We start from the raw sequence: 27,771 nt of genomic DNA, 5'->3' as shown, positions 1-27,771 counted from the left end.
CAAAGATCTCCCCCTGCAAGCAGGGGTTCTTAGCCCTTTTTGGCATCCTGAGGTTTTCATGAAACCTCAGAAGAAGGTTTTCCAATGCAGACAAGCAAGCACACAGGGTGACCTGAGCCCAGGCATATGGAGGGACAGTTATCAAAAGGTTTTTTAGAAAGTTCCCAGATCCCAGGTTGAGAATGATTGCCAGAGGGACTGCAGCTATCCATGGCAGGGAGAGAAGGCTGTCTTCCCCTCTCTCCCTCAGCAAGCAGTCTCCTACTTCACCTACATGTAAAGCCAGCCAAGCTCCTGCTGTTAGATAAAGAGGCAGCTCTTTGCTGCTGAGCCTCGCATTTCTGAATACTCCCTGGCAGAAAAAGTGGCCATTTAGACATCTCCATACAGGACCAAAGACAGTGGGACGGAGAAGGCACTGGGCATGTTGGTTAGAGACACCTTGGAGCTCCTAATGGGGTGAGCTGCCAGGAGGCCGAGGTTGGGGAGGTGGGGCTTTCTGGGTTAGTGTTCCCATTCTTAAACCTCTCTTAGAGCAACTTTGCCTCTGGGGCTTGGTCACACATAGGGCTTTTTCAAAAGCTCTTTTGTTGGGGCAGCTAGGTGGCGCAGTGGATAGAGCACCGGCCCTGGATTCAGGAGTACCTGAGTTCAAATCCGGCCTCAGACACTTAACACTTACTAGCTGTGTGACCCTGGGCAAGTCACTTAACCCCAATTGCCTCACTTAAAAAAAAAAAAAAGCTCTTTTGTTTCTTCTCTACCTTTTGGATGGCTTCATTGTAATAGGTGAAGGCTGAATTTTCCCCATCTATCATTTTCCTCCCATTAAAAACTAATCTAGGGCAGCTAGGTGGCACAGTGGATAGAGCACCAGCCCTGGATTCAGGAGGACCTGAGTTCAAATCCAACCTCAGACACTTGACACTTACTGGTTGTGTGACCCCGGGCAAGTCACTTAACCCTCATTGCCCCACAAAACAAAACAAAAAATCTTAACAAAAACTAATCTACAATGATGATAATACTAATGCTATTGATAATTACAATTAATAAATAATAATGTCCAGCATAAGTGCTGATCCTCACAACAACCTCAGGATGTAGGTCTGATTATTATCCTCATTTTACAGAGGGAGGCAGAGGGAGGTTAGGTGACTTGCTCAGGGTCCCACATCTGGTGTCTGATTTGGCATTGGAATGCACATATTCCTGACTCCAAGACCAACAAAATGTCCAGAAATTAATGCCAAACTTCGTGGCAAACTCTCTGGTGCTCCTTCTTGGGAGCCCTTTCTAGCTCAGTTGGCAGCATCTGTGTTCTCCAAGACCCCAAACAATTGGTTAATTGGTCCCAGGGGCTGAGGGGAGGCCACCTTAGGGAGACAGAAACCATCTGTCTCCAAAAGCCAAGATAGGAAATAAAAGTCACTGGAGGTGGGGCTGGGGCTGACCATGCTGGGCTGCGCTTTCAGCATGGCCTGGTGAGATCATGGAATCAGACGGGAAATGGAAATCTGGTGCCAATGGATGCTCCCCACCCCTTCCCCTTTAGAAACCACCTGCTGAGTGTATTCTTCAGCAGGGTGCTTCTCCAGAGCAAGCTGCCAGAGGGCCCCTGACCCTCTCTAGCTGGGCCACAGATGTACTGGCCTCCCCAGGAAGCTGAGGAAAAACCATCAACTCCAATTTTTTTTTTTCCTTTTTAGAGCAGAGAAGCCCCATCGGGCTAAACTGAAATGTATTTCATGCTTTGAGTTGATGCCTATCTGTTTCCTTCCTTAGTAGGAAAACCCAGGCCCTGCTCTGAGAGAAGGTGAGGGAGGCCTGGCTCTGGTTCTGAACGTCCAGCAGGAGCGTTTGCATAATGGACACAATTTGGTTTGGGGGTTTTCTCCTCCAATTGTTGCTTCCAGCGATGCTGTTACGGCCTCTTTTGCAGAAGCGGAATTTGGGGGAAAGTGACGAGCTATTCTCCCTTTCTGAAGGTTGGGATCTGAGGCCGGTTCAAGAGAGACCCTTGACAGGCATCTGTGCCTGTTTGTTGGTTTAGTGCAAGGCCAAGAGAGCCGGGAACTGGGTCCTGTCTGGCTCCTTGGTGACTGTGTGACCTTGGATAAATCACTTCCCCCTCTCAAGTCCTGCCTTTGACACATAGGATCTTAGGACTGTAGGGTCATAGTTTTAGAGATAGAAGGGACCTTGACGGCTATCAATTCCACCCCCTTGTATTTTACGGATGAGGAAACTGAGACCCATCGTGTGACTTGCCCAGGGTCACATAGTCAATATGTGTGAGAAACACGGCTTGATCCTAGGTCTTCCTGACCCTAAGTCTGGCTCTCTAGCATCTACACTGTGCCGCCTTCTGGTTTGTGGGTATCCATGTCTCACACACACACACACACACACACACACACACACACGTACATTCTGTGGCATGTGTGCCTCTCATTTCTACAGTCACGGGCCGGGGCAGGAGAGCCCGTGTCCCTCCTTAACCGGAGGCTCCACACCCTGTCCTGTCAGGCTGTTTGGCACTGTGAGTTTTCCCAGGGGAGCATTTAGTGTTTTCTGTCAGGAAAGCAGCTGGGATTCTGGAAGAAGGCCCAAGGAAGGTTAGCAAAGAGGGTCCCTGTGTTTCCTGTTCGGAATCAGGATACCTCAGGGCCAAAGGGAGCTTCAGTGGTCCAAAGAGCTGGGAACCACTGGACAAAGAAGAGGTAACAGAAGGATTCTATTTAGTGCAAAAGGCTGGTAACTCAAGTAGTCAGTCAGTTAACGAGCATTTATTAAGCACCTAATATGTGCCAGGCTCTACGCTAAGTGCTGAGGATTCAAAGAAAGGCAAGAGACAGTCCCAACTCTCAAGGGGCTCTCAGTCTAACAACAGGCAGACTTGTGTTACAGATGAGAGTCACACAGGCTGCTCTGGGGTGGAAAGCTCTGCTGTTTGCTACAAGGGGAAGAAGGGTTTGATGGGAATATCCCTCCCTCCTAGAGCTCTGTGACATAGAGCCTGGTGGAGTCAGGGGATGTCAAGGCAGCATGCAAGGTCTTCACGGGGGAGATAGAAAGAGAGTACAGAGGAGCAATCACTCAATGACTCAGAACTGGAGGCGTTTGGGTAGATTGGGATGGACCATCGGCTTTTTCCAGCACTCTCAGCCAGACTGGCCGATGTTGGTCAGGGGGGAGTCTTCCTTCCTCACGCTGCTGTTTTGCTCTGAATTAGGTGTCCCAAGAGGAGCAAGCCTGCTTTGTAGCCCTTAGGGGAGAGGGTGGGGCTTTAAATGGATGACCTTGAAGGACACTTGTCTGGAACCCTGAAAAACTCATGCTGATAAGAGAGGACAATTGCTTGGTTGTTCTGACTTCTAATTCCACCCCACCCCACCCAGCACGCTTGTGCATGCAAACACACACACACACACACACACACACACACACACACACACACACACACACACACACACACACCAGTAGCCCAGGAAGACATGTGAATGAAGATGGAGAATCTTCAGGATTTCGCCTTCATGTCTAATAGCTATGGAATCAAATGCCCTTATGAGGCTGAAACAAGGATTAGTGTTAGTCACTGAGCCTGTCTATGTCTCAGGTAGCCCCTGGGACTTAAGGGGATCCTGGCCCCATGCAAATAGCTCTGATCTGGACTCAGAGGTCCTGATTCAGATCCTCCCTCTGCTTGCTAACTGTATATAACCTTGGCTAAAATAATTTAATCTCCGGAGGCCTCAGTTTCCTTATCCATATGACTGGGGCAGAGGCCCGAATGGCCTATAAAGTCCCTTCAGGTTCTAGATACATGATCTTATCCACACAAAGTTGCTTTGCCTCAGTTTCTCCCTCTGTAAAATGAGGCATTTGGACTAAATTCCAGTTCTAGACTTGTCATCCCAATCGTAATACTCATAGGAGACTTTTGTGTCGAGCTTTGCCATTTGCAAAGTCTTTATCTTGGTGATCCTACTGGAGTCTTCCCAAAGCCATGTGAGCTAAGAGCCCTGGGAATTCCCCTACTTCTGTGGCACAAGAGGGAACAAGGGCCCAGAGAGGCTGAAGGCCTCAAAGTCACTTAACCAGAAAGTGTTGGAGAACAGCTGAAACTCAGGGAATCAGGGGCTTGACCTTTTTGGACTCTAAGACCAAGGCTCTTCAAGGGAGCTTTTGTGAATTATTTTATTCTGGAATCTAAAGGGATAAGGAATATTAAACCATCCTTCAGTGATATAGTAGGAAAAATGCAGACTCTAGAATCAGATGTTGTTGCTGAATCATTTTCAGTCATGTTTGACTCTTCGGGACCCCATTTGGGGTTTTCTTGGCAGATATCCTAGAGTGGTTTGCCATTTCCTTTTCCAACTCATTTTCCAGATGAGGAAACTGAGGCAAACAGGTTAAGTGACTTTCCGAGGTCACATGGCTACTAAGAGAGTTTTCCTTCCATTACCCAAAGGCTCATTCTAGAGAAAATGAGGGCATCTGAGTCGTTTGGTTCTTCTGACCATGTACAGTGATTCTTGTGGAGCTATTTCTGGTGACTCACTAAATGCCTGTGCCCTTCAAATGCCTCCCTGGCTCCCTGACTCTAAAGAAGAGGCTTAACCTTTGCTTTGACACTCTGCTGTGATATTTCAAGATATTCTTTCATTTCACGTTGGCCCCGCCTTTGCCTCCTGCCCATCCCTCTCTCTTCCCCTCTTGAGCTTTGTGTGAGAACACAGCACACGGTTAAGTCTCTTTAAAAAGTCAAGAGTCGTGGCGCGTATTAACTTGATCATGAAAAGGAATCCATCTTGTGCAGTCATTGTTTATCATACGCAGTCAGGTATCAACCAGGAATTCACATATTCTGGAGATAGATCTAAGAATAGAAACTAAATTCTTATGTTTGTCAGCCAAGAAAAGAAATTGTTGAGATGGGAGGCATGTTGGAGCACTCTCATTTGGGGCCTTATAACCCAATGCTCCTTTTCCTTGTGACTGCCTCAGCCTCGCCTGGTTGGGTGTTGTCCTTGAAGTGTGTGTGTGTGTGTGTGTGTGGGGGGAATGACATCGCTCTGTTGGGGGCAGGGTACATACAGGGTCTCATTGTGGATAATCAGACCGACTTGAGCTCAGAATGCTCTACAAATGTCCACATGGAAATTTGGAGTGGAGTTGGCTCTAAATTTGTGCATCTCAGGTTTCTTTTGAGCTCCTGCAATTCTGTTTCACTCATAGAGCACAGCACCTTCTGTGATGAGGGCATGCTATGCTGGGAAGTCCTGTGCCAGCATCTCCTGTGGCTCCCCATTGATTCCAGAGTTCTTCAGAGAGACCCTGAGAGTGTCCCTGCATCACTTCTAACCTCTGTGTGAGCATTTGCCTTGTGTGAGTTCTCCGTAAAAAATAGTCTCTTAGGGGCAGCTAGGTGGTGTAGTGGATAAAGCACTAGCCCTGGATTCAGGAGGACCTGAGTTCAAAAATGGCCTCAGACACTTGAAACTTACTAGCTGTGTGACCCTGGGCAAGTCACTTAACCCTCATTACCCCGCCAAAACAAAACAAAACAGTCTCTTAGATAAATGTATATTTGGTGAGCGAACCTGGCCTACCGTGATGGTAGTTCCTTTCATTTTATGGTTTGACTCAGCACCAATTGGTTTGTCTTTGGAAAGCTCACTAGCTCTTGAGCCTGAAGGCTTGGGATAGAATCTAGCCTCTGCCCTGAGGCATTGAACCTCGGGGTCCCCATCTGCCAAATGAGGGGGTTGGGAGAGATGGCCCCTGAGGTTCCTGATGCTGTGACATTTAACTCTTGTGGAACAAAGGGAAAGGCCAGTTCAATGAGTATTTCTTAGGTACCTGCTCCTACGCCAGGCACTTTACACTCACACTTATATTTATACTGGGGACCCAAAGACAAAGTCAGTGTGGTGCTTGCACCTGTGTTGTGATAAACAGCCCATCCTCAGAACTATAGAAATAACGCATAGACAAAATCATGCACATTTAGGGATGTTTCTGTTGGTCTTGGATTTAGGGGGATGTAACCCTCCTAAATATTTTTGAGTGTGGAGGAGAACATGGCTGGATCCATTTCTGATTTTCTTTCTGTGATTATAATAATGTGTCCAGTAACTTTTAAAAGCACTTTGCTGGCAGCTAGGTGACGCAGTGGATAGAGCACTGGCCCTGGACTCAGGAGGACCTGAGTTCAAATCCTGTCTCAGACACTTAACACTTACTAGCTGTGTGACCCTAGGCAAGTCACTTAACCCCAATTGCCTCACCAAAAAACCAAACCAAAACAAAACAAAAAAACACTTTGCCATGGTGGATGGGACTTGGGATCATGAGAAGAAAAAAGGTTGTGGAGGGAGAGATGACTCTGCGAGGTCCATTAAGCTGATTGAATGGCAGGGGCTGGTTGGCCACGTCCATGAAGGTAGTTGGTGCTGTAGGCCTCCCTCACCCTGCTGAGCTCTCCCATAGTTCTTGCCCTGGCACGGTGGCTGTTTTCATAGAAGTTGCCTTGTTTGTGTTCAGGGACACACATTTGTAGAGTTGACTGAGTTCGAACCCAATTCCTGGCCTCCATTTCCAAACCATGCCACCAACACCTTAGTCTTCTGCCATCCATCTTTATTGGCCTGATCCTCTTCCCATTAAACCAAAGATTCCACCCCTGGAGCCACCCAGACCTCTGGGACTTCCCAGCCACCATCCCTAAACATTCACTCCTCTGCTAATGCCCCTTGCTCTGTCCCTCACAGCTTCTCTTGTTAGAATGTAAGCTCCTTGAGTGCAGGAATTGACTTATTTGTATCCTCTGTGCTTCCCAGGTGGTAAGTGCTTAATAAAGGCTATGTCATTCTTTTATTCATAAAGAAGCCGCCTAGGGGGCAGCTAGGTGGTGCAGTGGATAGAGCACTGGCCCTGGAGTCAGGAGGACCTGAGTTCAAATTCAGCCTCAGACACTTAACACTTACTAGCTGTGTGACCCTGGGCAAGTCACTTAACCCCAATTGCCTCACTTAAAAAAAAAAAAAGAAGCTGACTAGGCTTCCTTTTCTGGGGTCTGTATCTTGATGAACCCAAGGAAGAGAAGAGTGCTTTGCATTTCGCTCCTAGCCACTCTTCTTCCTGGGCGGGGGGGAGGGGGCAGCTTTTAATTAGTGTTTCTCCTCTGCTTTGCTCCCTATTCTGGTGTCATGCTGAAATGGGCCACAGTCAAGAGGACGTCCTTCAAAATCTTCTAGTTCATGCCTTGCAGCCTCACTTGTATTCCCAGATTCTGTTGCACAAATAAACAAAGTATCTGTGATTTGGTCAGCTTGGGGCACTCTAGGGGTGGGAGTTCCTTTCACTAGATGCACATCACAGCCCAACTACTTCGTCCAAGTGTTCCCAGCCTTTTTTCATCCCCTAAAGCTCTTTCCTTGAAGTCCCTTCAACCTGGATCTCCTTTTCAACAGGAAGGGAGATAAATACTAGTGTTTACCATGCATATGCACATGAGAAATAAACTAGATTAATTTCAAAAGAATAATATCATTAGTTACCAAATATTTCCCTTGCTTCCTTGCCAAGCTTCTATACACACCTGGTTGGGATTAGGGTCCCAGATCTAGGACTGGAAGGGACTTTCTGAGACCATCTAATCTCACCTCATCATCTTACAGAGGGTGGGTAAGTGATACATGCCAGCTGTGAGACCTTGGATCAGTCCTTTGATTCTAAACAGTCTCAGGTAATACTCTAAGGCAGTGCCTGGCACATAGTACATGCTTAATAAATGCTTATTGATTGACTATACTTAGTTGTTTACATGTTGTCTCTCCCATTAGAATGTAAGCTTGTCCAGGGCAGGGACTGTCTTGACTTAAAAACAAAACAAAACAAACAACTCCATTGTTTAACAATAAATATTTAGTAAGTGCCTAATATGTATATACATTTTCGCAGTGCTTTTGGATTTGCAAAGTACTTTCCACATATTGCCTCTTTTCATTTTTTTTCTTTTCCCCCCTTTTCTTTCTTTTTTTAAGATTATATTTATGGAATAAAACAAGCATTTCCATAACATAGTACAATAAAAATATGATTATTTATAAAACTTCAAATCTACTGAGTATCACTTGCTATTCCTTTCGTACATATTACAGGTTGTTGTAAATACAAGTTGTAAAGATGAAATTTATATATATTCATAAATATATATTTTTATAAAAATATAAAATTTTGCCATATATATACATTTCATCTTTACTACAACCTGTATTTAGATGCTATTATTATCCTCATTTGCAAAAGGGGAAGCTGAGACTAAAGCATGTAAGTGACTCACTCAGGGCTCCACAGCAGGGCCTTGTATCTTTTATTTCCTCCTTGTGAGGGAACCCCTGCGGAGGAAATGCCTTCATCAGTGCAGATGCATAGCTATAGGACCTTAAAGGCCTGGAGAATTGTCTGGGGTCATTCGGAGGTAAGGAACACACCAAGGCAGGGAGGCATCGGTGTCCAAGGAGGGATTTTCTCCGTCCTCCCTGATTCTGGCTCTGGCTTTCTAACTTGCGCCTCATGTGTATGGTAGATGCTTATTAGATGTTCACGGAATTGGTCTCCATGCATCTGGCTTTCTGGGACTGGATTGACTGGCAAACCCCTCAGGACATTTGGGAAAGAGAACGTCATTTACATTCCAAGCTGCTCCTGAGTCAGGAGGGCCTTCATGCCCCCAGACTCTTCTTCTGGGCCCTTGGTAAGGACCTGCCCACCCTGTGCTAGTGGCCAGCATTTCTCTGTGACTGCTGCCCTGGCTGTGTCTTGCTCCATGGGGCTAACACTGTACTGTGCCTTTGGAGAATTATTTTTGGTAGGGCTTTGATGCTTCTCATTCCATCAGTGACCCCTGATGTCACAGGGACCCAGCTGGGTCATAAACATATCAGAGCACGTTCCAGCTCTCTCAGTTAAGCTTCTACAATATTTTTCTTACACTCTCCAAATGACATAATCGGCGTGCTGTTGCTTTTCTTAAAGCTGGCCATTTCTGCCCTTGGCTCTGCTGTCTTCTCTTGTACCTTCCTTAAAAGGGGCGAAGTGGATGACTTTTGCCCAGAGAGTGTCAGACTAGACCAACCCCTGGTTAGCGTCGCATAGACGGAAGAAGTCAGCATAAACTCTGTCCAAGACGCCTTCACGGTGGCTCTGTTTACTTTGGTGTCAGGGCTCAGCCGGGCGGCCTCCCCTGGCCTGGCGAAGTCCCTCTAAACATTCTCCACAGCTCTAGACAAGAACAAAAGCTCTTAAAAAAGTCAAGTGGGCTTTGTAAGTGAGTGAATCAGCAGACTTTGGTGCACATGAGGACTGCCCTCCCTCCAAGAGGTCCCCAAACCTCTGTCTGTGAAGGAGAGGACTGAGTCAGGATGGCATAGAGGTGTGAACGTGCATGGCTGACCCAGCAGAGGGATCCACCATTTGGAGAATCTTTCCTATGCCCAGACTTCTCCTTTATGGTATTCCAGCCTTCTCAAGACACAATAATTCTAATACACTTTACAAGATCATTTTAATTAATGCAAAATAATAATTGACATTCGCCAACAGGTGCCTTTCGATTCATTTAGAAGGTTTGGGGGAGGAGAGGATTGAAAACAGAAATAAAAACGGTGAAATGTTGGCTGTCGAAGATTAGCCCCAGTGATGTGGTGGTTAGATCATCCTGAACCCAGATGAAATGAAATGAATAAATGAGTAAGTGAATGAATGAGTGAGTGACTGAGTGAATGAATACTGAATTTATTAAGTTCTTACTAGGGGCAAAGTACTGAGAACCCAGAAAATCAACTCAGCCTCTGCTATGAAGGAGCTCATATTCTTAGAGAGGGAAGACAACACATAGAGGTTTCAGCTGCAGTTCAGATGAAAAGGTCCCATGGTCATTAGGGTGCATTTGTGTTAATGTTATTTCCATGGATGAAAATCTATTTCCTCATCCACAGTTCCAGATTAGTAATTATTTTCTAGTTGCAAATACCGCAGATCATGAATGGGGGCTGTGGTAGTTAGCAGCCCCCTCAGAAGAAGGGCGGGGCACTACTATATGACCAGGAAGGAGCTCTGGTAATTACTCTTACTAATTAAGTGCTTCGGTTTACTGTTCCTACTACTGGTTAGCTCCCTTGAAGTTCTCCACCTAGGGACAAAGCCCCAGTTGCCTCACATTAGGCAAGCTTCTTTTACTTTTCAAATGAGAGGGTTGGACTTGGTGACCAATAAAGTCCTTTCCGGTTCTGAATCTGCAATCCTGAGACCTCTCTTATTACTCTCTCCAAGATTTTTGAAATACCTGACAAGAATCAACTTTTGAATTCACATCTATCGGGTTAAGGTGAGGGCTCTTAACTGGAGTGAAGACCCCAAAGCAGGAAAGGCTCAGCTTATGGGGGATCCTGCCTGTCTCCCAGGTCAGGCCCTTCTGAAAGTCCCAGCTTCAGTAGAGCAGGAGGGGACTGTGGGACTTTAGGGACTGTCACGCCTGATCCCTTCTCTTGACTTGTCCAGAATCACAGAGTCAGGAAGTGTTTGGAGTGAATATCCAGACTGAGGTCTGCGTTACTTTGGAGTCCAGCGGTCTACTCTGCCAGGGATTGGTCTGAGGACCAAAGACGCATGCCTAAGAACGCCTTTTACAGTTTAAAATGCAATAAAATTCTATTTAAAGCTATTCTTATCTTGCAGGTGGCTGCTGGATGAATTTGGCTACAGTAGTAAAATACTTTGCTGTGTCTCCACTGATTGTCTACTAGCAGGAGACGAGTGGCTGGCTATTCACTCCTTCAGAAAAGTCTGGTCAGGATTCATAATGTTGTTGGTCCCACCTGCCTGTGGCCAGGCTTGGGTTTGGGAATAGGCTAATGGGCATTGTCCTGCTTTCTTCCTCCTGTTTTCTGAGGGCTGCCCTGTGCTGGATCTGTCTCCAGATTTGGCAGCAGGCCCAGGCTGGGCCGTGATGGGAGCCTCAGGCCCCTTGCTTGGTGAGCCTGGTGATGAAGGAGTATCCATCTGCCATGCCCGCAGTGCTTGCATCTCATGTGCTGAAGGAGTTAAGGGGCATTCCTCAAACCCTCTGACTCACAAGTCGGCGCTAGCCAGCCGTGGCTCTTTTCACCTGATGCCGTACAGAACCCCAAGGTCATCTGCATTTAGGAAAGTGATTGATTACACATTTTTCAAGCGCAGCTGGCTGGCTTCTTCCCTCTTCATTTGTCCTCCCTCACCCTGGATTTCTGTTGGTTCTGAAACACCTTCTTCCTATATTGTTACCTGTATTCCCTGTGGGTATCGGCTCCCTGTATCAAGCACACACTCCTGTTCTGTGCTACCAAGGGAGGGGGATGACCAAGCCTCTGAGCTGCAATGAAGCTACCTTATAGCAAGGTCTCAGTGCGTATTTATTAAGTGCTTGCTGTGTGCATAGCACTACACTAGGCATTTGAGACTGAAAAACAAAGAAAAACAATCCCTGCCATTGAGAGACTTAGGTCCTGTAGGGGGAAAACAAGACTGATGGCACTATTTGTTTTTTAGTTTTTTTTTTAGTGAGGCAATTGGGGTTAAGTGACTTGCCCAGGGTCACACAGCTAGTAAGTATTAAGTGTCTGAGGCCGGATTTGGACTCAGGTCCTCCTGACTCCAGGGCCGATGCTCTATCCACTGCTCCATCTAGCTGCCCCTTGATGACACTATTTGTATCCAAAGTGCCTGGTACAGTGGGAAACTCACTGAATCTGGAGTCAGAGCACTGGATTCAAATCCTGCCCCGAGTTACTGATCTGACGGACAGCAGCTGTCATACAGCAAGCACTTAACAAGGGATCATTGGCTGATTGTGCAAGAGCTATTTCGGCACTCTGGACCTCAGTTTCCTCCTCTGTAGAATGAAGGGGTTGGATTAGATGATGTCTCTCTGCCCCTTACAGCTTCATATCTGTGATCTGTGAAATACAAAGTACTTTCAATGTGAGAGCCCTTAAAACCAGGGGACTCAGGAAAAGTCTCTGGTAAGAAATAGCACTTAGGCTTAGCCTTGAATAGCTTTAGCAATTCCAAGAGGCAGACAGGAAGAGGGAGAGGACTTCAGGTGTGGGATGGCTGATGCAAAGGCACGGAGGTGGGAGATGAGAGGGAGGAACAGCAAGCCATCAGTTTGGTTTAGTGTATAGCCCTAAGTGCAGCTCCTGGAACATAGTGAGGATTTATCAGTGCTTGATAACTTGACTGAAGTTTCCATTGCTGGTAGGAAGATGGGGATGATGCACGTTCTATGAGCCCAAGTCCTATCTTAGAGCCCTCACTTCTCTGGTTTTGTTTGTTTGTTTTTGGCAGGGCAATGAGGGTTAAGTGACTTCCCCAGGGTCACACAACTAGTAAGTGTCAAGTGTCTGGGGCTGGATTTGAACTTGGGTCCTCCTGAATCCAGGGCTGGTGCTTTATCCACTGCGCCACCTAGCTGCTCCCACCGTTACTTCTCTGTGACAGAGCCATGCCTTCCCTGGTGCCCTTCTCTCCCCATCCACATCCCTCCCACATTCTTATTCTCTGCTGCTCTTGACCAGGTTTTCCCATTAATCCTCCAGAGGGAAAGTCTAATATGATAGAGTCCTTCTCCTGGTTCCTTTACTGGGAATGGCTGTGGGTATTTTCCATTTCTGATCCTCTCTTCTTGTTATGGTGACTGCCTGCCTCCCTTTCTGGTCACACTCAGCTTTGAGGTTCCCTTTCATGGGGAGCCAGCTGGGGCTGGCACATGCCCTCCACAGGCCTTTTAGTTACCGCTTGGATTATCACAGGACTGTTAATTTAGAGATGGAAGGGACCCTAAAAACCATGCCATTGAGCCCCACCCCTGCCAGAAAACTGGCACCCAGAGAGTTTTAGTGACTCGCCCAAGGTCACACAGGAGCAAATGGCAAAGCTTGGGTCTGAAGCCAGATTCTCTGACTCCTGGTCTGGTGTTCTGTCCACTGCACCACACTGCCTAGCACCAGGGCATTCTGTGAGATGCAGCTAGATAACAGCTGTGGCAGTTCGAAGGGAGAACCAGCTGTGTGAACCCAGCAAAGATGCCTGATCTCTCAGTGGCCAAGGCAACTCTGGGCTGGGCAGGCTACATCACTTGGAGGAATGCCCCATGGATCAGATCATGGATCTGTTGTAAATGCATAATTAGATACAACTCTTTCACAAGACTGTGGATTTCACTGAAATGTTCTTGGGCTTGGTGCGTTTAATTCAACGTTCTATGTCTTTGGGAGCATTTGAAAAACCTTGCAGTAGACAGGTAATTTTTAATCTGATTCCTCTGCAGGGCATTATAGGTGGTCTTAGTGAACATCTTTGGGGAACGCACACACATATTTATATATATATATATATGTATATGGCATACACATGTATATGTACACTTATATACATCTTTGCTTCACACTTTGCTTTATGTCCATACTCAGCAGACAGGTAAGCAGGCTATCTCTGTGCTAGGAATCCTGTGTTCTGTTATATGCATAAGAAACACCTTGTCAGAGGAGAACCTTAGAGGATATGTTTTGGCTCAATGAGTCAAATACTTCTCTTTCTTTTAAAAATGTATTACTTTTACTAAGATCTTTTGTTTATACATTGCCCAAATGTTTCCCTGTAACCCTCCCAGAGTGTAATCTCATGGAACCAAGAATTTCAATTGCTTTCTTAAAATAAACCAACATTCAGCGTGAAAAATCTTCTATTTTCTGTACCTCTCAGTGACTGTATACATTTATTGTTCTCTTGAAGGTCACCCTGCAAAACCCTGCCTCTTTCCTTTTCAAGCTTTCATCAAGGATGCCCTGAGTGAATGAGAAGACCATTCTTATAAGAGTTTTATAGAGATGAAAAAAGCAGACTCAGAGATTAATAGTTGTCAGTGTCTTTCTGATTACCTTGGTTTGGTATAAATATTGATTTTTTTCTTCATTCTTTTGGAGTCTTTTCCCCATCCCTCACATTTAATTCCTTGGTACTTTTAAAACTATGTCACCTCTGGCATCATTTTCCCTGTAAATCCTAGAAAAATTCAGCTATTCTTCCTGATATTATCTGTCTTATTGCTACCCACACACCTAATGTGTTGGGTACTGAGATGGCAGAATCCCAATCTGGTGCTGCTGATACTTGCTCACTACGAAAACCCTGGCAGATCTGTTCTATTTTGTGTCTGTTTGCTCTCCTCCTTTTGTTTTCACTGAAGGGCCCTCTGATCATAGCCTGATTCTGTGGATCCTCCTTTGGGCTCTCCAAGGCTCATTTTTCTCCTTAATTGACCCTTGCTGTTTCATGAGCCCATCCTGTTCACAAGCATCCATTCTTCTCCTCTGCCATGTGCTCTAAGACACTGTTGTCCTTGGCTGCCATGCCTCTGCTTGGCAGAATGATGGAGCGTTTGTTGGCTGGGATGGTTTCTGGGCTCTCTTGGCCACATTGTGGGTGAACATTTTCCATCTGTTGAATTTTTCTAGGAAATGTTAATAGTTCAAGTCAACAGCTTCACTTTTATCTCTTTCCCATTTTTGTTGAGTCAGAAGCTTGTCTAAATAAATCAGGTTAGGATGGCTATAACTGCACGTAGCACCTTCCTTCTGGTATTGGCCTTTTCCTAATTTGGTGTTGACCTTTGCTCGATCCACCTGATGCTTTGACTCTCTAGATGTCTCAGTCATTTCTGAATAAACCATCTGCAGTCATGGCTTGCTAGCTAGGAAGGGAGGTCTATCTACCTATACACATACACATACAAGCTCACTCTAGGCTTGGGATTTCTTTGAAACTCCCATTGTAGAAACGCACGAGAAGACATCTTTCATCTCCTCAAAGCCCATTGACCTGCTCTCTTAATGATCTCTCCAGGGAGCACCTGTAGGCTGTCCCTCCATTTCCTTATGTCCTTCCCTTTCATTTTTTTTTTTTTTTTAGTGAGGCAATTGGGGTTAAGTGACTTGCCTAGGGTCACACAGCTAGTAAGTGTTAAGTGTCTGAGGTCGGATTTGAACTCAGGTACTCCTGAATCCAGGGCCGGTGCTCTATCTACTACGACACCTAGCTACCCCGCCCTTTCATTTTTGAATGTCAATGTAGACGTGGGCCACTGTTCCAGAATCACACCTACTCATTAGATACTGACTGCAGCTAGGTGGCACAGTGGATCCGGCGTCATCTTCCTGAGTTCAAATCCAGCCCCAGACACTTTGTAGGCATGTGACCCTGGGCAAGTCACTTCACCCTATTTGCCTCAGTTTCTTCATCTGTAAAAGGAGCTGGAAAAGGAATCGGCAGACCACTCCAATATCTTTGCCAAGAAAACCCCAAATGGGGTCAGGAAGAGTTGAACACAACTGAAACAACTTAACAAGAACAAGCACAACTAACAAGTTTTGTTAGTTGACAGGCTGACAGTGGATTAGAGATAGCAAAGATCAGAGCTGATTGTTAAATTTTTAGAGTGAGCATTTGAACCTTGGACATCAGGGCTACAAATCAGGGCTTGACTTATTGTTTAGTTGATTGTCAAGACTTAAGAAAGTGATGGAGAAAATGGTTAATAATGCAGATTAAATTTAAAAGTGTGTTGCATATACATTCCCCCCCTAGAGAGCCAGTTGTTAAACAATTACCAGCACATCCCATCCTTGGTTGAAAACCAGGAATTTTTTAGCACTCTCTCCCCCAACCCTTTTTTCCCCTCTTTCATCCACCATGTTGAACTAGAAAGTTCCCCTGGGGGACTGAGGGCTTTGGGGTATTTTGGCCATTTCACAAGTTCCTGTAGCTAATCGTGTCTTGTTAGGTGGTCAACTTCTTCTGGGCTGCTTCTCTGAGGACATATGCACTTAGTTGCTGGGTCCATATTCAAAACCCATGTTACCCCTGTTAGGGCTAAGTCAGAGCTTTGGCTACATCAGCATAATCTAGGAGAAACTGGTGTATGTAGGGTAAAGCATCAGAGTAGGGCCTTACTGTCACTATCCCTTTACATTTGGATGTGAATGTATGCATGCCTTCAAAACAACACTAAAGACAACCATGGAAAAACAAATGTGTCTTTCAAAATTAAATCTTTAACTCTACAGATAAAAGTTTAAAAAAATCTGGTTCATCTTCAGAAATGAATCATCAACAAATGTCAGCTTAGATGGTGCTGCACCCTAGAGATGAGGTGAACTGTGTTCACAGGGAGTGTGGGAGCTTGTGACTGTGCCTTGAGAGGGCAGAAGTAGGGCTTAAGATGCCTTTGCAGTGCCTTCTGGGCTGGTGTGCCCCAGGGAGAGAAGCCAGCCCTTGTTTGTTTTCTAGTGTGGTATTTAAGAGATTGGGAAAGAGAGGGCAAGTAAGACTCCTACAAGCTTGTGGGGCTGGGCTGTGGTGACCAGTTCCCTTGTTCTGTTGTGTTTCCCCTTGGCCATCATGCATCAAGGGAATGTGTTCAGTCGGGAGTCCCTGTGGTACATCTCTGGTTCCCTGGTGGTTGTGGACTGTTCTCTTCTGTTGTGGAGCAAGGACATAGAATTACATCCGAGAGGGAATCTGAGCATTGGTAATGGACTCCCAGCATGCTTGTCTTCAGAGTCATGGATTTGATCTTCCATGGCTGAGCCTGACCTCCTCCTCCTCTGCTCTGCCATCAGTGGGTGACTTGTTGAGCACCGGGCATCTTTGTTACAGAGGCTGCTTTGAAGTCTGCAGCCCGAGTATTGTGAAGGGCTGGGTAGCTCAGTGGATAGAGCCTAAAGTCAGCAGGGCCTGGGTCCAAATTCTGCCTTGGACAATTACTGGCTCCATAACTCTAATGTCTTTCAGCCTCAGTTTCCTCATTTGCACAATGGGAAAAATAATATCACCTGCTTCCCAGGGGATTATTTTGAGGATCTAATGAGATAAAACATGCAAAGCACTTTGTAGATCTTACATCACAATAGGAACAGGAGCTGTTAGCTTTTAAGGGAGGAGATTGACTCCAGCCAGAGCGCTCACATCAGCCCTTGCTCTGCCTCCTTCCCTCCCCCACATGTTTTTGTGGTTCCATCTCTATCTCAGTCTCTGGGTTTCAGTTCTTTCTCCTTGTCTTTTTCCTTCCTCTTTCCCTCTCCCCAACCCCTTCCCCCAGATTGCCCATGAAATGGAGCTGTAGTACATGCATTATTATTTGTTATGTCTTAAAATAATATCTTAGGTTTCATTCTTGATTCTAAAAGCCAATAATTGGAACAGAAAATCTTAATTTGTATCAAGTTTCTGATCTCATCCATGAGGGGATGGGCTCCCTCCACTCTTATAGATTGCGACTCATCCCTGCCTGCCCATTGCATGGGACTTTGGTCCATATTTTCCCATGAATCCACCACAGGGTATGTGCCTGGTTACCAGGGGCCTTTCTCTTGACATACATCAATGACTGTATATCAATGGAGCTGTCAAGATATCCTTCAGTTATTCCTATAACCTAACTGGACCATCCCCCCCCATACATTTCTCTGATGATATCCTTCACATTTTTTTTTCTGCTTTAGTAAAAAAAAAACAAAAAACAAAACAAAAAACAAAAATGATATGTGTACTTCATATATTTTGCCTAGTTGAAAGAAAGAGCAGAGGGGACATAGAAGAAGGAAAATAACTTTTTGACTCTAAAACCAAAGTTAGCATATTAAACTAAGCCAATTTGTCTAATTTATTTAGTAATTTAAGACTGTAAATTATAGGGGAATTGCCACACTGTATCTTTGGAGGGAATTTACATGCTGGCATTCCCCAAATAGAGCAATCAAAATTGCTTTTTACTTATATGTAACCCTTCTTAACTAGGTGTCCATAAACTTGTTGAAATTTTGATAAGTTTTAAAAAATATATATAATTGGTTCCCTTTGTCATCTTATGTATGCTATGTTATGCCTTTAAAACCGTTATTCTGAGGAAGGGTATATAGGCTTTATTAGATTGCTTCCAGAAAGTCCATGATACCAAAAAAGTGAAGAAGACGGGTCCTAAATGCATTTTTTCCTCATGTGGGTCACATGTCCTCTGTAGATTATCTTCTGACATCTGCCACAAATCATTGTGGAAAAGAAAGCACTTGCATTTTCAAACTGTGTGTGTGTTCTGTGTATATGTGTGCATGTGTGTTTGTGTGGGTGTGTTCTGTGTTTGTGTGTATATGCATTTGTGTGTACATGTGTGTGCTATGTTTGTGTATGTGTTGTTTGTATCTGTGTGCATGCTGTGTCTGTATCTGTGTGCATGTGTGTTTATGTGCAAGTGTGTGCTGTTTGTGTATGTGTGCATGTGTGTGTGTTCAGTGTTTGTATCTGTGTGCAGTGTTTGTATCTGTGTGTGTGTGTGTGTAGAGTGAGGGAGACTGAGCTGAATAAAAGATGACTGTCCTCTCCTATCCATGAGTTTGGGATGGCAAGCTGGGGTAGGTAGTGAGAGGGCTGGTCTCTTCTATTTATGCCTCTGACTGCTTTGTGTGTCCATGGGCACGCTCATCCACTGAGGGCCACCAAGGAGAACCCTCTGAATGGTCAGACTTAACTGAAATGCTTCCATTTTGCCTTTGTATCCCCAGCATCTGGCTCAGAACCAGGCATTTAATAAATGCTTATTGATCGATTGATTGCTTTAACAACCCAAGAGGAAGCCAAAATTTCATGATTTCATACCCAGTGTCCATCATATCTTGTGGCTCTAATTATGGTTGTATGTTGGCTGGCATGTCCAGTCATATGAATGGAGTTCTTGGGCCAAGGAGTATTTGTTCTTCAGTCCTTGTCAATAGCTCTCCTTCCTGCCATCCTGGTGACACTGAGCTTCACTGCTGAGTTGGCTTCATTCCAGGAGAGCAATGCCATCTTGGAAAGTGGGAGACATCTTAGGCAAGATGGCTTCCTTCCTCCCATAGGCTGCACAGAGGAGAACACAGGGAGATGTAAGAAAGACTGGATTTGATTTGGGGTTTGGGGGTTTGAATCTGAGCTTTGTTATTTCCTACCTGTGGGACCTTGGGCAAACCTCTGGGCTTCTCTGACCCTCAGTTGCTCCTCTATAAAATGAAGGTGGTTGGACTAGACAGCCTCAAGGATCCCTTCTGGTGCTAAAACTATGATTTTATGACCTTCAGTCATGACCAAAACCACTCATTTGTTCTGGAAGAAATTTTATGGCTCCATGGTCTTTCCTCTCTCCTCCCCTTTAGTGAAGTCTCCCCCTGAAGTCTTCCCCATCACCTTTTCACACCCTTCAGGTAAAGATTCATTATTCAACAGCTCATTACCCAGTTCAATGGGTGGGCAATAAGTGCTAACTGAACCCCGGGGCAGCCATTCCACCCCTTCATATTCTCTCAACAGGATGTTGTGGCTGCCCAACTGACCACAGTGCAATTGTGTCATAAAATCTCAACATACTTTTCCCCCTTTCATTGATCTTTTTCATGTAATAGTATTTCATTTTCCCAATTAAATATAAAAGTAGTTTTCAACATTGATTTTTGTAAAATTTTGAGTTCTAAATTTTTCTCCTTCCCTCCCTTCCCTTCCCCCTCCACAAGACAGCAAGCAATCTGATATAGGTTATACAGTACAATCTTGTTAAACATATTTCCACATTAGTCATGTTGTGAAAGAAAAAATCATGAGAAAGAAAAAGCAAAAACCAAAATAAAAATAAAAATAGTATGCCTCAATCTGCATTCAGACTCCATAGTTCTTTCTCTGGATGTGGAGGGCATTTTCCATCATGAGTCTTTAGGAATTGTTTTGGATCATTGTATTGCTGTGAAGAGCTAAGTCTATCACAGTTGATCATTGCACAATGTTGCTGTTACTATGTACAATGGTCTCCTGGTTCTGCTCATTTCACTTAGCATCCGTTCATGTAAGTCTAAAAGCTCAATATGCTTGCCCACCAAGAAGATACTCTCCTATATGAACTATGTTTTTTAAAATTAAATTTTAGTTTAGTTTTTAATGAAGAAATATCTATGTTCTCTGTTTCCCATCCTCCCATTAGAGCCCCACCTCCACTCATGTACCAAATAGGGATGGTTAAGCAAAATTGATTTCCTCTTTTCCACCTATTTCTGTGTTCTTCCTCTGGCCTCACTCCATGTGCCAAAGGTCCTGTGGTCAGTGACTACTTGGGAGAGTGGCATATTGCCCAGGCTGATGTGCAGAATACTCTGGTAAGGTCCACATGAACATGTAAACAGCCAGTTATTCATCATCTCACAGCCAGGGAATCCTTGAGCTAAGGAGAGGATGAGAGTCTGCCTCCCTATAACTTCCACATTGGCAGGCCCTCCTGAAGACTGGGAGACAAAGAAGTTGGCCTGTTGCTTGGCACTCAATTTCTAAGTCCTACAGACTGTTAGCTGGCATCACCTTCCCCATGCTAGATTAACTCTGGATTCCACCCATCTTTCTTCACTTTACTGGCCTTCTCAAACTACCTAGTGTGGCTGCATTGGCCGGTGTGCTGGTCCTCCATCTCCCCTCTCCATGCCTTTGCCTTTCCCCCCATGCCTGGCACTCTCCCCCGTCATCTCCAACTCTTGTTCCATCTCTGTGTTCCGCAGGAGGTCTTTCCCCATTCCCTTCGGAGATTATCTGCTGTCTACTCTGTATCTTGTATGCCTCATACCATCTCAAAGGTGGCTCATGTCAAGGAAATGTAAGCAGGGACTGTTTTTACCTTTCTTCGTTTCCCTAGAACAACAATGTCTATTACCTGACTGACTGCTAGTGCATCTCAACCCTGAACTGCACAGCTAGAATCCTTATATACCCCTACTGTTGGTAGGTGGGCAGAACTAATCCTTTCTACAGGATATCTTAGACTCTCAGAGGCTTTTGGAGAGATTCTAGTAGACAAGAAGGGCTATGGGACCAAGGAAAACACCTGAATCCAGTGCTTCAGAATTAATAAGGGTCTTTCACCAGTGCCATCCCATTGAGCATTGGTCCCAAGTCCCAAGGAGGTGTTGGGGGTTGCGGGTTGGGAGGAGGGATGATGGTATAAAGGCGGATGAAGTCAATGCGTATTTATGAAACACTTGTTTGTGCCAAGTACTGTTCTAAGTGCTGGAGATAGAATGAAAGCATGAAAGCCAGTCTCTTCCCTCAAGGAACTCACAGTCTAATGGGGGAGAGAACATGCAAACTAAAATATACCGACAAGATACGGAGAGGATCCAGTGGAGCCAATCATAGAGGGAAAACCGTAGCATCATGGAGGTCTGGGAAAGACTTCCTGTAGAAGGTGGGATTGGGGCTCACCCAAAGCTGTCTGTGGGCATTAGGCCGGGCAGGGCGTAAGGATCTCTGGCACCCAAAGACCTAACTTCTGGCAAGAAGCTCGAGTTCAGACAAAGCATTCGCTTCCCTCTATCTTAGTTCCCTAATCTTTGGCAGATTCCATTGGTTTTGAACTTTGACCCCCATCCGTCCATCTGCTGGATGGTCCTGAGTCTTTCTTAAAGGAGACTGATCCAGCCTTTGTGTTGCATATTCTGCCTCACTCCCTCCTGCTTGGTCTTCTGCTGTCTCCAGGAGGATTACCCTCCCCCCTGCTTGGGGATTTCCCTAATTACTGGCACATGTTGGCCCTGCCTCGGGCAGTGCATGACAAGTAATAACTCAAACTCAATGTAACTGCTTGACTGTGTTTTTCAAGGCATGAAACTTTGGGAATCGGGGAATTTTATAACATGTTTTCAGCAACTACAAAGACGAGTGCTGAAGGATCCCGAAATGGTGATGATTTGATTAAAGTACAGAAACCTCTGACAAGTCGATGTGAGGGTGAGATTTGCAATAGCCTAGTTGGGTAGTTCTTGTGTTTGATCATGGAGGGGAAGGAGGTAGTTATTCTAAGCTAGCAGACCTGGGGAAAGCTTGGTGGTCACTCTTCTCTGATTTGACTTAACTAAACTTCTGGGGCTTAGGGGCAGGATGAAATCACAAATCTTCTCTTGCTATTCATATATCCTTACTATTGTGTGTATTGCTTGAGACATATAGATAGGAGTAAGGGAGTAAAAAACTGGACTTGTAGAAAGGAGCTGTATTTGCAGACCCATACAAATTTAGCTGGGTGGGATATTGGATAGAGTGCCTAGAGTCAAGAAGACCTGAGTTCAAATCTAGTCTCAGATACTTACAAGCTATGGGGCCCTGGGCAAGTCACTTAATTTAAGTTTGCCTCAGTTTCCTCAACTATAGAACAGGGATTAGACTAATATCAACTACCTCCCAGGATTGTTGTGAGGATAAAATGAGATATTATTTGTAAAACAATTAGCACAGTGCCTGACGCATAGTAGGCACTAAATAATTGCTAGTTTCGATTCCCTCCTAATAAGAACCAATATTTATACAATGCTTTCAGTTTTGCAGAGAACTCTACAAATATTATCTTATTTTATCATCATAACAACACTAGAGGTTATCATTTTTGTCATTACTCCCATTTTCCAGATGAAGAAACTGAGGCAGATGGTGGTTAAGTGATTTGTGCAGGTCATGCAGCCAGCAAGTGTCTGAGACCAAATTTGAACTCAGGTCCTCCTGTAGTCAATCTCTATGTGGCTCATTTTTCTCATCTGTAAGAAGTTGAACTTAATGACCTCTGAGGTCCCTTCATGCTCAAAACCTGTGTGCTGCAATCCTATAAAATGTCACGTCGTCTTAAGTATGCCATTCTTCTCATAATACTGTTGTAAGGCAGATGTCTCCAACTTCCGCCCTTTACATCTTCATGATTGAACTGTATTTACTGAAATAGACACCAGTGTGAAATCACCTAACTCATTTTGGCTGCTGTCCAATGATACTTTGCTATGATTTCCTTTTCAGAAATTCTAGTGCCCCTTTTCCCCCAAGCAGCATAAAAATTGCTTCTTGTAAATTACTAGAAATAGCCAAGAGCTACAAAAAGGATCTGCAAGTTATGAAGGTGCGGCTTTCCTTTTGTTGTGGCAGTTAAATGTCTGGGAAGCAGGGCTGTGGTTCACATGGGCTACAGGCTAGACCTAAGAGAGAGCCCCAAAGCCATTTGGGTTAACCCAACATCGCCAACCTGTGCTGCAAGACCTCCGGAGAGGAAGAGCCGACTGCCTCTCAAAGCATTTCCTTCTGCTATTGGGCAGCTCTACTTGTTAGAAAATGTTTCTTTATTTGGAGTGGGATCCCTTTTATTAGCGGACTTCAGCAAAGGCTGGGTGTGTAGGCAGATAGGGGGTAAAAGGCTTTCTTTGTCAAATATGGCTTCAATTAGGTGACCTTGGAGTTCGCTTCCTGCTCTGAGCCTCAGTGTGCAACTCACCCTGCATGCTCCTGGTTCTTCACTGGGGGGCCAAGGATACATCTCATCCCATGTCCATGTAACTCCTCCTCAAAGACTTGAAGGCAGCTACCATGCCATAACCCCTTGAAATCTGTTATTTCAAGTTCACTTAGGAGAAAGACAGAGAGAAGGAAAGAAAGAGACAGGAGGGAGGGAAAGAGACAGGGAGGGAGGGAAGGAAGGAAGGAGAGGGAGAGGGAGAGGGAGAGGGAGAGGGAGAGGGAGAGGGAGAGGGAGAGGGAGAGGGAGAGGGAGAGAGAGAGAGAGAGAGAGAGAGAGAGAGAGAGAGAGAGAGAGAGGGACAGATAGACACAGACAGACACAGACAGAAGGAGAGAGAGGAGACAGGAGGGAGGGAGACAGAGAGAGAGAAACAGAGACAGACAAAGACAGAGACAGAGACAGAGAAAGACAGAGACAGAGAGACATGGAGAAAGAGACAGAGATACAGAAACAGAGACAGACAGACAGACAGAGACAGAGACAGAGACACTGTGTGCCAATCACTCAGATTGGTGCAAGAAATACACATGCAAGCCCCTGTCCTTAGGAAGCTTACATTCTAACTGGGAAAGACAGCACATAATGGGGAGGGAGAAAGGGCTTGGAGCATGGAGCAGCCAGGATATGCTGGGCAGGACACTTGCCAGAGCTAGTCTGTCGGAGCCCTGGGTGCTTCCAAGGGCGGAACCTGGGTTCTGGTGGGTGGGTGGGGGGACGATGGCCTGCACGCAGAAGCTGTGAAGTGCCAATGGCTGGGAAGTGGCTTCATTTCAAGGCCTCCCCGTGGCCCTCCCAGAGGTGCTTCAGCTGATCTTGGCCTTTCCTGAAATTTCAGGCCCAGAACTGCATGTAAAGCTGAAGGTGTGGTTCAAGCAGGGCAGAGGAGAACGGGATTTCCTCCTCCCTCATTCTGGATTCTGGGTCACTATTAGTGTTCTTGGCTTCCGTGTCACACTGTTGATCCATAGTGGGTTTGGGGTTCATTGCAATCTCCTGATGTTCTTCACACGAGCTGCCCCTTAGCCACGACTTCCCCTCTTGTACTGAGGTGTTTCGGGGGGGTTGGGGAGGACATTGCACTTATCTGTGTTAAGTTTCTATTTCCTTCCTTCTATTCATCTCCCCCTCCCCCCAGAACAATTCCAACACACAGTAGGTGCTTTCTGTGTGCTCGATGATTGATCCTTTTTCTTGGGTGTGGCCTTTTGTCCTCCCTTGCAAGGGGGAGAGGTTGACCTTGGCATGCTGACTTTCTCAGGGCCACTGGGACTCCTCTCTCTTCTCCCTGGTCATCCCATGTGGCCATATTTTTTTCTTTCAGGAGGAGATGGGCATTTCCTGTGAATTGCTGGAGTCTGACTTCCTCAAATGCAGCGTGGGATTTCCTTTCATGAGGTCAAAGACCCAGGTAAGGAGAAGACTTTCTATTTTTCCTGACCAGAAGTCAGCAGAGTCCTTTTGGAGGTAGAGATGCAGTGAGAAAGACATTAGAGACAGAAGACCTGGGTTCTAATCCTGTCTCTGTCATGTCTCTCAGACCTTGGGCAAGTCCCTCAAACACAGCTTCTTTATTCACAAAACAAGGGGCTTGGTCTGGGTGACCCTTGGGTCTCTTCCAGGTCTAGCCCTGTGATCCCATAAGAAACAGGCTTCAATACCAGCCCCTGCTTTGTCTCTGCCCATAATGGGACACTGCCTTTTATTGCTAACAGTGGGGGCTCTGTGATCTTTAGTTCAAGCTCATGGGAATTAGTGAGCAGTTAGTTAGGTGGCACAGTGGATAGAGTACGGGGCTTGGAGTCAGGAAGATATATCTTCCTGGGTTCAAATCTAACTTCATGCACTTACAAGCTGGGTAAGTCACCTAACCCTGTTTGCATCAGTTTCTTCATCTGTAAAGTGAGTAGGAGATAGAAATGGCAAACCTCTCCAGTATCTCTGCCAAGAAAACTCCAAATGGGGTCATGAAGAGTCAGACATGACTGAACAACAACAACAAGGGAGTTAGCAAGTGAGAAGACTTTAATCTTGGGGGAGTCTATACGGGAACACTCCCATGATATGGAGTGTGGGGAAAGGGTTGACCCCTTCTTTCATCCTCATTACTAGTAATAGCTCACATGCTTCAAGGTTTGAAAAATACACATTAGCATATATGTAAGTATAGTACCCCATAAAGGAGGTACTATTATCATCCCCATTTCATAGATGAGCAAATTGAGGCTTGAAGAGGTACAATGATTTGTCTAGGGTCACACAGTCAGGAAGTATGGAAGGATTTGAATTTGTGTCCTCCTCTAAGTCCAGCCGTCCTATCCACTGTTCCACTTAGATTGCTGTCTTTAGAACCAAGCCAAACTGGTCTACTGACTGCTTCCTGACCTTCACCTTCCATTTCTGGCAGCTGGGTCTTTGCCTAGGCTGTGCCCCAAGCCTGGAATGCCCTTCTTTGCTTCTGTCAAGACTCTTCTCAGATGCTGCCTCTGTGTGGAGACTTCCTTGATCTCCCTGTCTACCAATTACTCAATGAGCACTAATGAAGCCCGGTGGATTCTCCCTCCTCCAATTATCTTTCTTTCTTTATCTGGATAAAGGTTGGATCCCTCAGGAGAAAGTCAACTCCTTGAAAGCAGGGCTTTTTTTTTTTTTTGTCTTTTGCATCTCTGTCTACCTAGCATAGAGTCAGCCTTACAAATAGTGGGCACTTAATACATTTAATTTAAAATTTCATCATTTTATTAAGGCCATCAGATTATTAATAAAAGGTTAGTCATTGGTCTGTCTCCCTGAGACCAAAGACCCCTGATGGTGGTGGGGTCACAGTTTATATGTCCTTTGAAGAGGAGGTATTCCTGAGGGGTGGCAATCAACTAGAACTAATTGACACAAAGACATGTGTGGACCAGATTAAAATGAAGGTCTTGGCCAAAGAGACATCAATGTCCATATCCCTATCTTGATAACAGGGAGAATCAACCTTTCCCCAGTCCTGTCTGAGCAAGCAGTATGAGCAGAAATATACCCATTAGCCTAAATTTAGAACTTCTTTTACTGTCTGATTAGATCTTGGCCTGGGTAAATCTCTAAGAGAGACTTTCCCACACTGGTTGGTTTCTGGATGAGGAAGTAGAAAAGGGGAAAAACTTTGGTCCTAATACAATAATTATTTATTTAATGTAAGAGAGAAATTTCCATTTCTCACATATGTCATGCTACTGTGATCCCTAACCCTGCTTTTGTGTTGATACCGCAGGGCATTTTCCATTCTTCAGACTTATCCACCAAAAATGATTTTAATCACTATTATTAAAATATCAAAAAATGCCTCTCAGCATACCAATTTGGGGGGATTCAGGTTCAAACTCCATCCATTCATTCAACAATATTTACTGATGATCAACTGTGTGCAAGAAGCTGAGCACTACAAAGAAGTATCAGATCTAGGTTGCTCATTGCCTTGGCAGCCAAATACAAATATGGAAGGGAAGAGGGCTCTTCTGTCCTTGCATCCACCATGACTTGCTCGGTGAATTATGGGGGAAAATCACTTTTGATCCTTTGTATTTTTGCATTTATAAAATGAGAATTATAACTCTTGGTGTGTGTACCTGGGCATGGAGCCCCTTTAAGATGGGAAGACTCTTTGTCTGCCTTGCATAGAAGCCATTTTACCTATCAAACATGAGACTTCCTTAGCGAGGAAGAAGTCCCCTGCTCCCCATCCAAGATGTGGCATCTTGTTTTGTCAGGAGGGCCCAAGCCCGGGGAGTATTTGCCCAGCTGTGGCCTTTGGCCCAACAGTAACTTAAGGTGACCCCTTTCCACTTTCCCTCCTGGATTCTTCATTCCTTCTCCTGTACCCTCACTCCATCATAGACCTAAGAGTTGAGATCAAGGCCAGTGATAGGTGGAAAAAGCAGCAATAACACATACTTGGATATTTGTGTGTTTGTGTGCATGTACATGTGTGCATGTGTGTGCATGTGTGTGCATGTGTGTAACTGGCAGAATACCAGGCAAATCCCCTCATCCCTCCTGGTTCTGGGACTTGTACATGTCATCCATTGAGTTTGTGAGTGCTCCACCTAGTGGTGAAATTTCCTTGAAAGTCATTGACTTTAAGTCCCATTGAAAACTTTTCTACCAAGATATATAATGGAAAGAGAACTGGATGCAGAGCCAAAAGACATGGGTTCAAATCATGATTCTGTCACTTCAAACTTGTGAGACTGTGGACAACTCACTTAACCCCTCCAAGTCTTGCTTTCTTCATCTGTAAAGCAAGAGTGGTGGACCAGCTGGCCTCTGATGAGCCTTCCAACTCAGGA

General features: G+C 45.2%; 1 protein-coding gene across 1 annotated transcript in view; it reads left to right on the top strand.

The window, feature by feature from the left end:
* ITGA9 (integrin subunit alpha 9) overlaps window positions 1-27,771 on the top strand; it is a 351,429-nt gene that overhangs the window by 244,898 nt on the left and 78,760 nt on the right. Inside the window, exon 19 of the mRNA XM_043975289.1 lies at window positions 24,765-24,851. Coding sequence (XP_043831224.1) covers window positions 24,765-24,851 — 87 coding nt within the window. The remainder of the gene's footprint in view (window positions 1-24,764; window positions 24,852-27,771) is intronic.

This window comes from Dromiciops gliroides, chromosome 1 (assembly GCF_019393635.1).
Source record: "Dromiciops gliroides isolate mDroGli1 chromosome 1, mDroGli1.pri, whole genome shotgun sequence".
Taxonomy (NCBI): domain Eukaryota; kingdom Metazoa; phylum Chordata; class Mammalia; order Microbiotheria; family Microbiotheriidae; genus Dromiciops; species Dromiciops gliroides.
The sequence above is the reverse complement of the archived record's forward strand: the minus strand, read 5'-3'. Positions and strand labels throughout refer to the sequence as shown.